At 36.1% G+C, this 13,628-nt stretch overlaps 1 protein-coding gene across 2 annotated transcripts in view; it reads right to left on the reverse strand.

Annotated features, from left to right (window-relative positions):
* Positions 1–13,628, reverse strand: part of UBR2 (ubiquitin protein ligase E3 component n-recognin 2) — a 59,771-nt gene that overhangs the window by 35,884 nt on the left and 10,259 nt on the right. Inside the window, exons 5-11 of one of the 2 annotated variants that reach the window (XM_075496329.1) lie at positions 11,598–11,725; positions 10,444–10,582; positions 8,751–8,813; positions 7,378–7,498; positions 4,628–4,735; positions 2,824–2,912; positions 1,877–1,975 (exon numbers count right to left, since the gene is read on the reverse strand). In XM_075496329.1, coding sequence (XP_075352444.1) covers positions 1,877–1,975; positions 2,824–2,912; positions 4,628–4,735; positions 7,378–7,498; positions 8,751–8,813; positions 10,444–10,582; positions 11,598–11,725 — 747 coding nt within the window. Of the gene's footprint in view, positions 1–1,876; positions 1,976–2,049; positions 2,149–2,823; positions 2,913–4,627; positions 4,736–7,377; positions 7,499–8,750; positions 8,814–10,443; positions 10,583–11,597; positions 11,726–13,628 lie in introns of both variants that reach the window. The other variant, XM_075496330.1, reaches the window with a different exon arrangement.

Here is a 13,628-nt window from a genome sequence, read left to right on the forward strand (position 1 = left end):
GGCTACTGCATATATCCGCATGTTGTAGGAAACAAATCAACAGGCATTGCCAAGTCTGACAAAGATCGTTTTCCACACCCAACCCTGACCTAACCCAAACTCACAACAGAGTAGGGGGCACTAAGAAGTTACTGCCATCTCCTACTTGTGAGCTCTTCCAGAACTCCCCCATTCTGTTGGTTCTCCAAGGTAAATGGAATGAGTCTTGCAGTTCTCGGATCCCATGAGGATTTTATTATGTGGCTGGTAGATTCAAGAAGATTGGCTACTCTGATCTACCTCAACGACACTGTGGTTGTTGAGTAGAGCTTCTGGGTTCTTGCAGTTGCTAATGATACCCCAAAATACAGTTTCTAAAATGCTACTGCGAGGGATGGGGGGGGAGGTGGTGGTGAAATCTAATGGTTAACATTTTCCCAAAAAAAAAAAAAAAAAAATCATCATCAATACAACTACGCATCCTCCCTCAAAACCAACCAACCTCAGTAACTTGACAGCTCAAACTCTGAAATTACTAAGATCAGTTTGAAAATATTACTGGGAGGCGGTGGGGTGGTTTTACATTCCTCAACTTACTCATTCAGTTAAGAATGAACCCAAATGGCTCTTAATATATAAAAAATAATTCTTATTTCATATGGTAGGAGCTTATCATAATTACTTTAATGTCATGTCTATTCTGTACTTATACAAAACAGTTAAAACCAATTTGTTTTACTTTTTTTGCAGGCTTTTGAAATAGAAAACATGTAAAAGGGACACTGTAATTATTCTCCTCTAAGGAAATGTTTGAAACTCCTTTTTTAAAAAAAAAATAAATGTATTAATACACATATTCCACCACCCCACCTGCCAAAGGAAAAAATAATACCATAACCATTTGAATAATACTAGTTGGTTAAGTCTAACTGTAAATCTGAATACTGGAACATTCTTATTGACAGCATCAAAATTAAAAGAGATAACACAATATTGCACTGAACCATGGAAACAAAATCCCAAGGTCCTGTTGAATTTCCATGAATAACATCCAGCCCTAGGAAACTAAAAAACAAGTTTGCTACTATCATAACTGCCATGCTACTATTGAATTTTAGAGCTCAATTAAGTTGATTAAATTTGGAAGGATTCAGAAGCATTCATTTTTTAAACAATTCTGGCTATGAAAATCAGACTTTTATTTCCAGTACAGCTCCAAAGTTTAATTTGTCGAGTTTGTAACGCAAGCAAAGACAAACTGATTTGGAGACTGGAGAAAAAAAGATGTCTCCCAAACAAGCACAAGCTGGTCAAAGACCAGAGTTAGTGAGCTGGGAGAAGTAAGAGTGCCTGAAGCACTGTAACAAAAATTAACTGGAAACCTGAAAAAAGGCATTGTCCGAGTCTAGAAGTACCAAAGGAAGCAGGGAATATCATGAGACAATTCTTGCTTGCACTTGTGTTGACTGGAAAATTAACATAAAGTGGATCATTTATAAAACTGCACTAGAATGGTACGCTCCAAAACTGTGATATGCAAACCATAACGTAGATTTCTACAAACAGTAACTGTGGCTCAGTATGATCAGGAATTTAAATGTTATGTGTGTGTGTCTAAATAAACATTTAAGCACCTTTCTAAAAAAAGTAAAGGAAAAATGTAAAAAGAAAAACGAAAAATACCCAGCCCACTCTGGGAAGTCAGACTCAAACTTTGCAGTGCTGAACACTTTACCTTCTACATCCACAGCAATGTATGTAAACAGTCTGACTGCTGTGCAGCAGCAGTGCCACGCATTTCCACAGTAATGTTAAAAGAAATCTGCAGTCTTGATTCAAGAACCTCGAGTTGCTTTTAACAAATAAAGATTTCCTTTTTTGGTCTTTTAGTACTTACAAGAGAAGGCACTGTGAATATCTGTATCGAGAGGTCAGCAATTGAGAACTCTCTGTCGTGGTCATCTTTCATAAAATCACTCTGCAATCGCTCATAGTTCTATTAAGAAGGAGGCAAAAAAAGGCAAGGAGTGCCAACTATCAGTTTTTAAAAGAAAGACAGGCACTACTCACCAGAGTAGGTACAGTGAAGAGTTGGACAGACAGAGCAGCCACCGATACTGCCCGTTCGTGATCATCCTCCATATAATCTCTCTGCAACTGCCGGTAATTCTAAACAACAAGGGGAAATTCACCTCTAATCCACACTGACCTGATTTTTTTTATTTAAATGTCTGCTCTGGGAAACTTTAATGCCATGATAAAGGGAAGAGTAGCTCTTAGGGATTATTATATAGAAATTTTGTACAAAGAACATGACAACTTAATCTGCTCACACGTGAGATCTACTCACTCTCATTTTCACAATAAAGGCTAATATTTTATTTTCTACTCAAAAAAGTTATTGGTCTTCAGCAGAGTGAGCAGAATTTTGCAGTGCTGATGTAAAGCATTTGAAATACTAGTTACTGCAGAAATACTAATCAGCATAACTGAATTTCAGCACTATTTCTGAGTAGTGCTGTAAGAGCTTACACCTCAACAAGGAAAAGCGATTAGCTCTTAAGAAGTGATAGCTGCATAGTTGACGGTGAAGACAAAAACTTCTGAACTGCTTTAGTTCTGGGGAGCCTGGAAAGCCCATTTTCCTCCCAGGAGATGAGATGCCATTATAACTAATATTTTGAAGACAGAAATAAGGCAGTCAGCATTTCATTTCAACTTTTCACTTCCAAAAAAAGGAAAAAAATTCTGGATAACAGCTCATTTGAAGCACTGTATGCTAACTAAACTCTCTTTGCTAGACAGTTTAAGCATTTAATGGCTCTTTGTAAGAAAGATACTTACTCTTGCAAAGCGGATAGCAAAAAGTTTCTTGTATTTCAAATCCATAAGTAGACTGCTCATGAATAACTGGTGATACACATTTCTAGCTCCTGTCAAGAAAAATGAATGAAATATTGCACGTCACTATTTTCTATCAACATATTATGGAAACATTTAGAAAAGTAAACTTTCACAGAATGAGGTAAGCGTGCATTTCAGAGCGGATGCTGCTTTAAGTCTGTCAGGTGGTAGCAAAAGCCAAAGAAGAATACATAAAACAAAATTCTTCAAGTAGCATTATTTATTACTCATGTATAAGATAACACTGAGCTGTTGAATGGGAACATAAACCTTCAAATATAAGGCAAGTCAGGCAAACAAGAAGGCAACTCTACTCTTCCTCAGGATAAACAGAGGATTTGGATGGCCCAGGGGAAAAAAAAAAGAGCACACTATTATGAGAAGTCCTGGGAACTGCAATAAATTTTGTTAGTTGCGAACAATTCTGCAAAATAATCAGCTTAGCTACCTCTGAATTTCTAGTCTGTCTGACCAGCAACCCAGAAAATATTATCAATACAAATGAGAATTGACTGTATGTAGCTTGGAAATACATGCATGTATGTACCATTTCTTTCTGTAGGTCACTTTTAAGTCAAAAGCCATTACACTATTTCCTTAATGCAGAGTAACTATGGAATACATGAAAAAGTAGAGAAATATTGATGTTAAAATAGAAATGCGAAAGTTACTCCTTGCTTACATGAAGACATTATCCTAACAGAATCTGTATTAAAAATGCTGTAATGGTCCACAAAAGTAGTACCTTTCAGATTACAAAATCTGCGTTCAAAAAAAAAAGTTTTAAAAAAATCTGATTGCCACGAATTCATTCACACAAGATAAAGGTATTAGATAAACAAAACCTAAAAGAATCATTTACTCCATACTACTTTCTCCACACCACTTTCCGCCTTACTTCTTTTACTGCTGCTCCAAGAAGTTCCCAAGACAGACCACAAAGAGATGTCACTACTCTAGGATATCCATACCTCAGAACTGAAGGACAACAAAAGATACTGGAGGGAGGGTAACAATCTTCAAAATACTTTATTCATGTTTAAATAAGGAAAGGACAGATATATTGCATCATTCTCTGCCTTTTCTTCGTGCTTCTCTTTCTTACACCTGGCCTTACATGCCCTTTCAGGATATCAGGATATCAAATCAGACACAGAATCCATGGTGGCAAAGAAATTAACTATCTCCACTTCCTCAAAACTACAACTTTCTAGGCAATCCCATTATACCCATGAGGCTTTTAAAATTTTAAGGGCTCTAAAATAACAGAACAGTAGTTTTCACTGAACTTTCTCGGAACACTTAAGAACACCTCATGAACACAAACACAAGTCAAAGCAGAAAACCTCTGCCCTATCCCTTAAAAAGAGGCATTTTGGTAGATATGATACAGACGGTGAGATCCTATAAAGCAGACAAACCCCAATCACTCTATTGTTTACTCAATTTCCCTTAACTACCACCGCCATTTGCATATTCAAGTCACCCTTAATTTCAGACTACTTTGAAAAATTAGATCTAAAACCAACCCCATCTAAAGCCAACTCCATCTCCAAATGGTCTCCTTATGTTCTTGTCTTCAATATATTTGGAGTGCATCATGAAGAGAAAGATTATCATAAATCAGGCAATTCTATCTACAATACACCACAGTAAAAATGATCAAACATTACCAGATATGGTAAAGGGAAAACTTATATGCATAGCAATGTTTAGTATTTTCCAGAAGTTTGAGAAAACTCACCTTTCCACAGTTTAGAATCATACAGCATCAGCTTATCCACAAGAGAAGAATTTTCACCGTCTGGCCCCTCCTGTAAACCAACCTGACACAATATTCGACGAAGGCCATCTTAATAAAGAGAAATTATGTAAGTTAGTTATAGCTTAAACGCAAACTTGCACATTATTTTCATATATTGGAATTTTCATAAGACACAGTGGAAGCCATAGGGCCCTCTTTTCCTTGACAACTGAGTAACACTGCTCATATTTTGCTGATAGAAACACAAATAGTTTATACCTTGCAAGTTTCACACTAACCTTAGGGAACATTAGGAACCTAGTGAAAATTGCCAAACACAACCATTTGTTTCAAAGTTATCAAATAAAAATGTGCTTTCTTAGAAGTGCTGCTGGCTTACTAATATAAGAAATAATTATAGAGCAGGCTAATTTTCTAGGTTATATTTTTCCTGTTTAGAGTCCTAGCAAAAGGAAAATATAATTCATAGATGAAATGACTCATATACGAGTTTTTTGTTTACACTTACTAGCTGCTATTATTTTAAAGCTTCTCTACATATTTTTTCTAATGGAAAGCAGTAATAATTGTTATTATATGAACATGTAAGTTATTATATGCTTGCAGACAAGCCTGCATCTGCAACAGAACACAACACAGACATGCTCATATTAACAATGTTCAACCTAGCTTTGCACAGCAGGTAATGCACGTTCACTAATACAACTCTATGACTTACACGCATTGGCCCGTATTTCTGCACTCCGCTTCTTAGGTAGGAGTTGGCCATGGCTTAGTCCCACATATACCATACTATGTGCTGCATGGTGCAGTTCTATATAGTCTGTGAACCCCTATAGCAGGTTTGTCTTGTTTTGGTTTTGCCTTGCAGAGTTCATTTCCAACTACTGTTATGAAGGGTAACAAATTCATGGAAACTACTGCATTGTTCAACAAATAGCAAACAGATGCTTATTCCTGAAGAACTGACATCTGCTGGAAAGGATGTGGTAGTCAAGCTTGTGACAAAGGTCCATAGGTCCATAGTACGGTTTTTGCCCTTATTCACTGACAAGAGTTTGAAACTCATTTCACAGCAATCATCCAACCTAACTTTGTGGCACAGCAGAAGACCCCTCCACCTGCCAATCTCCCGTTGGTCAGGGACTTTTAAGTGTAACCACCCAAGCAGTGCAATTCTATCACCCCATATTACAGATGAATGGCAACAGGCTGTTTAAAAGATTGGTCAGAATCTAGATGTTTGGGTGCGTTTGTTAAAAAGCTAAGGGAAACCAACTTCTTCAAAAGTGCATTTCACAAAACCAGACTCCAGAGTACGTTGCAAGACTGCATCCCAAGGTATGTAAGGCATTTCAAGTAGTTGAGCACGTAGGTTACAGACAAAACATATACATACTGCTTATCATCACACTTTTTTGCCCTTCTGAATCATAAAGGACACTGCATTTAATGAATTGAACTCTGCAGAATTTCAGAAACACCACACACACAAATCACCCTATAAATTCAACACTTTCATCTGTAATTTGATACTCAATTAACATACTGAAGTTACTTTTTGCAACTGTAATTTAGTGCTTAAAATTAGTGACTTCAATACCTGGCACAAATGACATGGCACAAAACTGGGCTCAAAGAATATGAGAAAGACAGTGTCTGCCTACACATTACACTGAAAGGAAAATTTATCTCAGAAATTAAATACCTTCATGTCTCTCCTTTCTATTAATACCTACTCTTTGCCAGCAACGCTGGTAAATAGTTGAACAAACCGCTACCATAACTTTTGAAAAGTTTGATTTACGTATCTTTAAAAATTAACTTATACAAACATAAACTACTTATATTTCAAAAAAGGTAACATGATACAGAGATCCTGTGCCTGAAATTTTGGCTAGTTTTTCAACTATCAGTCTAATAACACATACAGAATCTGAAGAAATCTTGTACCTACGCAGAACATATATGCAATATTACAGTTGAGTGTGCTTTGCTAATGATTCTTGTTAACATTTACAGATGCATAGAACACAAAGTGCATTGGAGACTGTATCTACATTTCTACGTAACAGCAGTTTGACACATTTTCCTTTTATTTCCCCTCATGCTCCACATCTTCACAACTTTATGATTCATCAGGACAAAGGAGGAACCAAGCCAAAACAAACACAGAGCCTTCCCATAAAAATGATACTGTGCATCTTGATTCCTTTGAAGAAGCCTCTTTCTAAATATCTGATTAATACTTCGTTGGCTTCTATACTTACCCAAAAACCTCCACACATCCTTGCAGTTTCTCTGTTCTACTTAGCAAAAAATCTGAAGCAATCACTTCCATCATCATTCATCAAATTACTTCTGAATAATTTTGGTTTATCTAATCAGACAGGTTATTTTCAGCTTACTGCATTCATTTAAAAAGAACTAGGGACTGAAAAATAGCTTGTTGGCATACAGCATTTGACAGCAATTCTCAGCTTCTGTTCAACAGCAACTAAACAGAAAACAGTATCTGAGAAGACTAAGACTGGTAGCACTTTCACACTGAAGTTAGAACTGAGAACAGCACTCCAGTAAGAGAAAACAGAATGAAGTCTGACGAGTTATTAATAGCTTTGCCTTATATATTACATATCTGAAATAAGCAGACAACATTGCTTCAGGAATTCAGCTTGCCTCGCCAATATTCTCTAACTTATCTCAAAAAAACGTTCAAGTTTGCCCACCTGAATATCCAATAACGCTGCCAAGCCAAGTTAGGAGCTTCAGACCAAAGCTCTGATGGGCAACAATAGATGAATGCATAACTTGTACTTTCAATGGCTTTGTCTGACGACTGGTATTTCTCTTAAAAAGAAAAGGAAAAAGGAGGTAATGCATATTTAAGTGTAGACTAGCATATGTTTCTGTACAGAAACACAGCATTCCTATGATTCATTTCAATAATTTACAATATTAATACATATTCTAATTACAAACACCTACATAGGGAAGAAACAAAATGAAAGAAGTCTGAACTTTGTTTACCCTATTAATATTTGAAGGACTTTATTATGCAATATCAACATATGTAGGCCAATCCATTTTCCACTCTTGGCCTCTTATCAATGTACACACTGATCTGCTGCATTTTACTGATAAGCAGTCCCACGCACAACCTAAGACAGCCATGCACATTTGCTCCTCGCAACATGACATGCAAGTCACACAGCAGCCCACCAAGGAAAGAAACTGATTGTCCACAGACTGTTTTCAATAATACAAATTAAACACACAGAGTTAAAACAAGAAAGAATTTCGTCTCATCTCTGTGTTAGTAACCTTAATAGTTAGACATTACACATAAAAGCCATTTGTTCTTTGACTGCACAGGTGGCAAGTTAAAAATAATGCACAATTTTATCTTTAAAGATAGATTAATATTTTCAAAATACCTTAAATAGTTTAAGGCCAGTAACTCTAGTTGCAGTATTTGTTTTTCAGTGGTAGCAGTATTGTACATAAACTATTTATTTCATGTGATTAAGTGCTACAGTGCAGCACTTAAAGAAAAATTAAATAGAAAATATTATTCCCATGTTCTTACATGGAAGAACCCTGTAATATATAGATATTATGAATATACATATATATACATATAAATACACACACGCAAAATGAAAATGTATTTGTAGTTTCACACTTGGATTCAATCAGTAACAATTTCCGTAGTTGTGGCTGTGAAAGAGGAAAACAACTTGATACTACAGGAGAAAAAACAAAATAGTTTAACTTCACTGATGTGAACTAACATGCAATTCTAAAAGATTACATCTGAAGTTCCTGATCTACCTCTGTTTTCTGAAGGGAAAAGCTGTCTGGGAACTTCTTTTTAGGAAATGATTTTGGGTGCAAGGTAGACCATAGTAGAAAAAAACAAAAAGAAAAATGGAGCATAAACCTGTATTTTGCTACCTCTACTGTGTGTATTGCAAATAGTATCTCCAACACTTTGGATTCTCAAAGTATAAAGAGTCATTATGGTAACAATATCCCAAAACTGTGCAGCAAAGCCTCTTTTTGCTTAAGATGAGGCAAGTAAGTAGGTAATATTACTTACCACTATCACTGATTTTGCTTGATCACAATACTGAAAGTCTCCATACCGAACAGACCTACGTCCCTTTAAATTAGTAAAGAAGTAACATTACCACCAACTTCTAAACAAGAAATTCAAATGCTGTATTTTACAGTAGTATAAAAGATACAGTAAAAGTTCCAGATCCATGTTAACCACTCTTGTTTTCATGCTATTTTCATTTTTTAAATTACTGTATATAGTTACATACTTGAATTCCCAAAATGCACCCCATACTTTTAAAAAGAAAATAAAATTATACCATTATGCAGTTACCTGTTATACTAAGTTTTCTGTGTATAATATTGTTTTTAAGATGTAACCATCACACTTCTCTTATTTAAAATACTAAAAACTTACCTTTAGTACTAACGTATCAATCATTAGTTTCGGTAGAATGTAAAGATATTTCAGACATTTCAATGCCTTTTAAAAAGTAGATATGAAAGCTAATTGGTCTTTTAAACATACAACTAAAGCACTTGGTTTATTTCAAAACTGGAAGGTTTCCATATTATATGAGTCTTTCTATACATACCTTAAAATAGATAGTTGATTCAATTTATAGTGTATTATAGACAGAATAGCTTACTGAGATTTTAGATGTGGTCTGATGCCAAATCATTGTTTCAGGCCTAACCTTTTCGTTTCTTTTACATACATACACACGTGCATATGTATATATGCATTCATGTATCTATTTAGAAGTATCAACAATAAGGAAAAATATCTAAAGTGCATCCTAGAATACACAGCATGTGCTCAAGTCAGCACACATTCAGGGATGAGACAGCAATCTTCTGGTTACTGATATCACAAAAATAGAGTAGTAATAATACAAAAGCAAAATCTAGTTCAATGTTACGTAATACAAAGTGGTTATATTTCCTTTTCCAGTGACCTTCTTGAAGTACTTTAACAACCCAAAATGACACTCTTACTGTTATTTTGGAAAAGACTTCCCCTCCCACACCACACCCTCAAAAAAAGGCCCGAGCCAACAAAACAACATAAAAGGACACCCATTTTCACAGCAACTGCTTACAGGCTCATGGCACAAGTAACAAGATGCAGTTGTCCCTAGAAAGTTTCCCTTTTTTAAAAAATGCACACAAGCCAGAATATAAACACAGCTGGCAGAGTGCTTCTGAGACCAACATACTAGTTAAAATTATATTCAGCATGTAGTGATTCTGAACTCATTGTTCTTTCTAAATGCTATATGAAATGCTTTACTTCTTCCTGCCATTATCATTATGAAAAAGAAAATTAAATTTAAAAAAAAAACACAAATAGTTCCATGAGCACCAGAACAAAAGCAGCCAATTATAGATTTTATCCCTCACAGTTGACTGGTGTTACTCTGAGAAGCATTTCCCATGCTTGAAGCACATATAGGGGCTCTTTCAATGTCAGCTCCCTGGTGTACAGCAAGGGATGAGCTAAAGCTGTTGCCTGTCCTTGACGGAGGCGTGAGAGACACCCTGCTATCTACACTCACAAGACTTACTGGAATACAGTTACACTGAAACATATATTCAATATTAGGTCTGGGGTTTGGATTGGCTAATGAGTTAAGACATTTTAGCGTGGCCTGACACACAGGGCTCAATCACATTAACTGCACTCTTTGGGAAAACAAACTAAAGGAAGTGTAGTCATATAATTTACTTACATCTCTATCTACTGTTGTTGCAAAACCAATAGCTTCCTTCTGCGTGCAGTTGACAGCCTTCTGAAGAGTATAAATAACTTGTTCATAGGTATGGACTTCATCGTTAAACAGCATGCAGTAGTAAGTGTCACTCTTCTCACTTCAAAGCAAAGATTGAATTTATGTAATTCAAAGTAATGTAATTTTAAAAAAATCACCTTCTAGTTTAACAAAGTTTTCTACCAAGCAGACAACCCAAGCCTGGGCTTCTTCTACTATACTGGAACATATCTCAACAATTTATTTGAAAAGGAATGACCACCCCTAACTGCTACAGGAACGTCCATCTTTCATGCAGAATTAAGTCCAAAATGAGCAAAATCTTAAGACAATACTTAAGTCTGAGTATTATTTTTGAACATGTCTTCATTATGAATTGATAGTTTCCTACTAAGGAAAACACGTTTCCTTCCATTGCAGCTGTGCTCAATACATTCCCCCATAGCTTCTTAGAGATTTAATCCGTCTTGGCATTATTTTGCCACACCTGTTTCCCCAATATTGCATAAAGGTCTGTTAGACAACAAAAACGTGGCAGTCTCTTAAAAATCCCAAACTCCACAATCCTCAAAACCACCACTTATTAAGCTTACATAGATTCAGTGCCATCTTTTGATTCCCATCATTTATTTACACAGCATTCTTACTCACACAACACAAAGTAAAAGAAGTTACTAACAAGATATCACAAATGAATCCATGATAACTATGATGCTACAATACACTTGAATATTCTGTAATGCTTCAAAATTTGTAATAAGTGGATCACCAAAAGTACAAAATACTCAGAATTTCAGTAACTTTGATCATAAGAAATTAACCCGCCACTTGTTTCAGGGTATTGTATTTTATTATACTTCCTTGTCAATATGAAGAAAACAAAGGTATCACAAAGACATTGTTTCGTCATCGCTATGGAGAGAAATGGGCTGTATAATCACAAAAGTAAAAAATATGAGAAAAACAAATCTATTAAAATTATTTTAGTCCATTGTCTACAAAATATTCCTGACAATTTTAGGAAAGGCAGAAAATATACTTAAAATCAGAATTTGCATTTTCTGTTGTAAATATCTGCAAGCCTTTAAAAGGCAAAAGACAAATACTATACTTACATCATGTCTAGGCCAGGCAATTCATTTTCCTTTTCCCATGTTAATATATCTACCGCATATTTAAATGTGATGGAAAAAATATTATAAGCTCTTGCTACCATATCTTCCGGTAACTGCACAAGAGGATCCTGGAAAATAAATATAAATAGCAATTGAGAAATTAAATGACATTTGAAACAGAAATTGTCAAATTTGCACCTCTCTGTCAAAGGTGATGTAAGCATCTTTAAAGATGTCTTTCTTTAAATGACTCTACATTTGAAAGGAATAGAGTCAATAATCATCCTGTTTTCTTTTCCCAGTTCTTCACTGACAATCACCAAAGCAGTAATCTAACATTCAAAACCTAAATGTTAATTTGCCTCTGATCACCCACTTAAATTTTCACATTCTCCATTTTCACTTTCATTGTTCCCACTTCTGCACACCTTCTAAGATAGTTCTTCTGAAGAACTTTTAACCTCAGCTGTATTAAAATTAGCTTTTTCTGTGATGCCTTCAAAAACATAATTTGAAATCCCTGTATCTTTTGTTCCACTTACCAATATTAGTAAACTGCAGAATACAATCAACTGTGCATCTATTGCCTTGTTTTATATGTAACACACATTTAGAGGCAGAAGTCGTATCTACCCAAGGTTACACAACATCCAGCACACTGGGACTGTGATTTACGAAGCACATCTCTTACATGCATATAATAATTAAATGCTTAAATGTAACTAGGTATTTCATAATGATCTGCCCATGTTTCAGTCTTGTTCACAGACAGCTGTTCCCCTTTTGTATGTGGACCATGCACCCACTTGTGCCCACTCTGCGCTCTCCAGGGTGCCCTCCATTTGACATCTGCAGCAGCCACTATAAACTCGTCCTCCCCTCTGCCAGAGCAGGATAGCTGGTACTAGCTGGTGCTGCAGGTGGGGGAACTGAAATGAGGAGGGGGAGGAAGAGGGGTGCTGCCTCAGTCTGCAAAGTCAAAGGGACTACTTTTTGGAGCAGCAAATGAGAACCACTGCCAACTGTGAATCCAGGTGGTAGTGGTACCACTACCATTTCCTTCCAATCCATTTCAAGGTACCTGTGTGTGAACAGAAAACATTAAAAACCTCTTCTCTGAAAGGATTCTTCTTCTATTATTCCAAATTTTTGATGTTCAGAACAACTAGTCCCTTTTCTACAAAGCTGGAAAGAGAACATTGCATGCCCTGCAGGTCACCTGGACATGTACTATACATTGGGTCACTGACTCAATTAATCATTTGATATTTTGAAGTACGTGTAATTGTTAGCTGATTAAAATATTTAACAGTAGCCCAATTTCTGTTTTAGGATTACCTAATACCAAATTCTGTGTTTCACTACAGTTTATGTTGTATAAAAATGGCCACAATAACCTTTTCAGAACTGAAGTCTGCATTATCTACAGGAGGCCCTTGACAGTCAGCAATTCACCTGTACTAGTAAAGTTTATTCACCCACACCCCCCAGATTCTTTTGGAACACTTGGAAGCTTTACAAGGAGTGTTAATAACTGCTATTTCTCTTTTTTTGTTTCATTTAAAACTTATCCAAGGTATGGAGAACTATCAGTCACCAAAAGCAAAGGCAAATAAGCAGCAGAACTGCCTCCATTCCCAGCACTTTCAACAAAGACATGTACCTGGGCAAGGCAGAAAACAGGCTCCGATAACGCTCAACAAATGATCCTTGATCTACCTTGAACACAACACTGCGTGACATAAGAGATCTCAATCCCCATCACTCACAGGGAAGAAACACAAATCCTGCCCAGTACCTTAATTTTTCTGTCACGCACTGTGACAGTCACTGTGTGAGTATCTTTGGACACAGAAGTAGCAGTCCCCCCAAGATTTCAGAACAAGAGTTTTCTAAGGCTGCCCACTAATGTAAACTGGCATGTAGATCAAGTAGTGAGTCCATGCAGCAGTGCTAGAGTCTTAGGGTTGAGATAGCGATAACAGATTTTAGAAGAACCACTGTCACTGCAAATACAGTTTACAGTTGCTT

This window comes from Mycteria americana, chromosome 3 (assembly GCF_035582795.1).
Source record: "Mycteria americana isolate JAX WOST 10 ecotype Jacksonville Zoo and Gardens chromosome 3, USCA_MyAme_1.0, whole genome shotgun sequence".
Lineage (NCBI taxonomy): Eukaryota > Metazoa > Chordata > Aves > Ciconiiformes > Ciconiidae > Mycteria > Mycteria americana.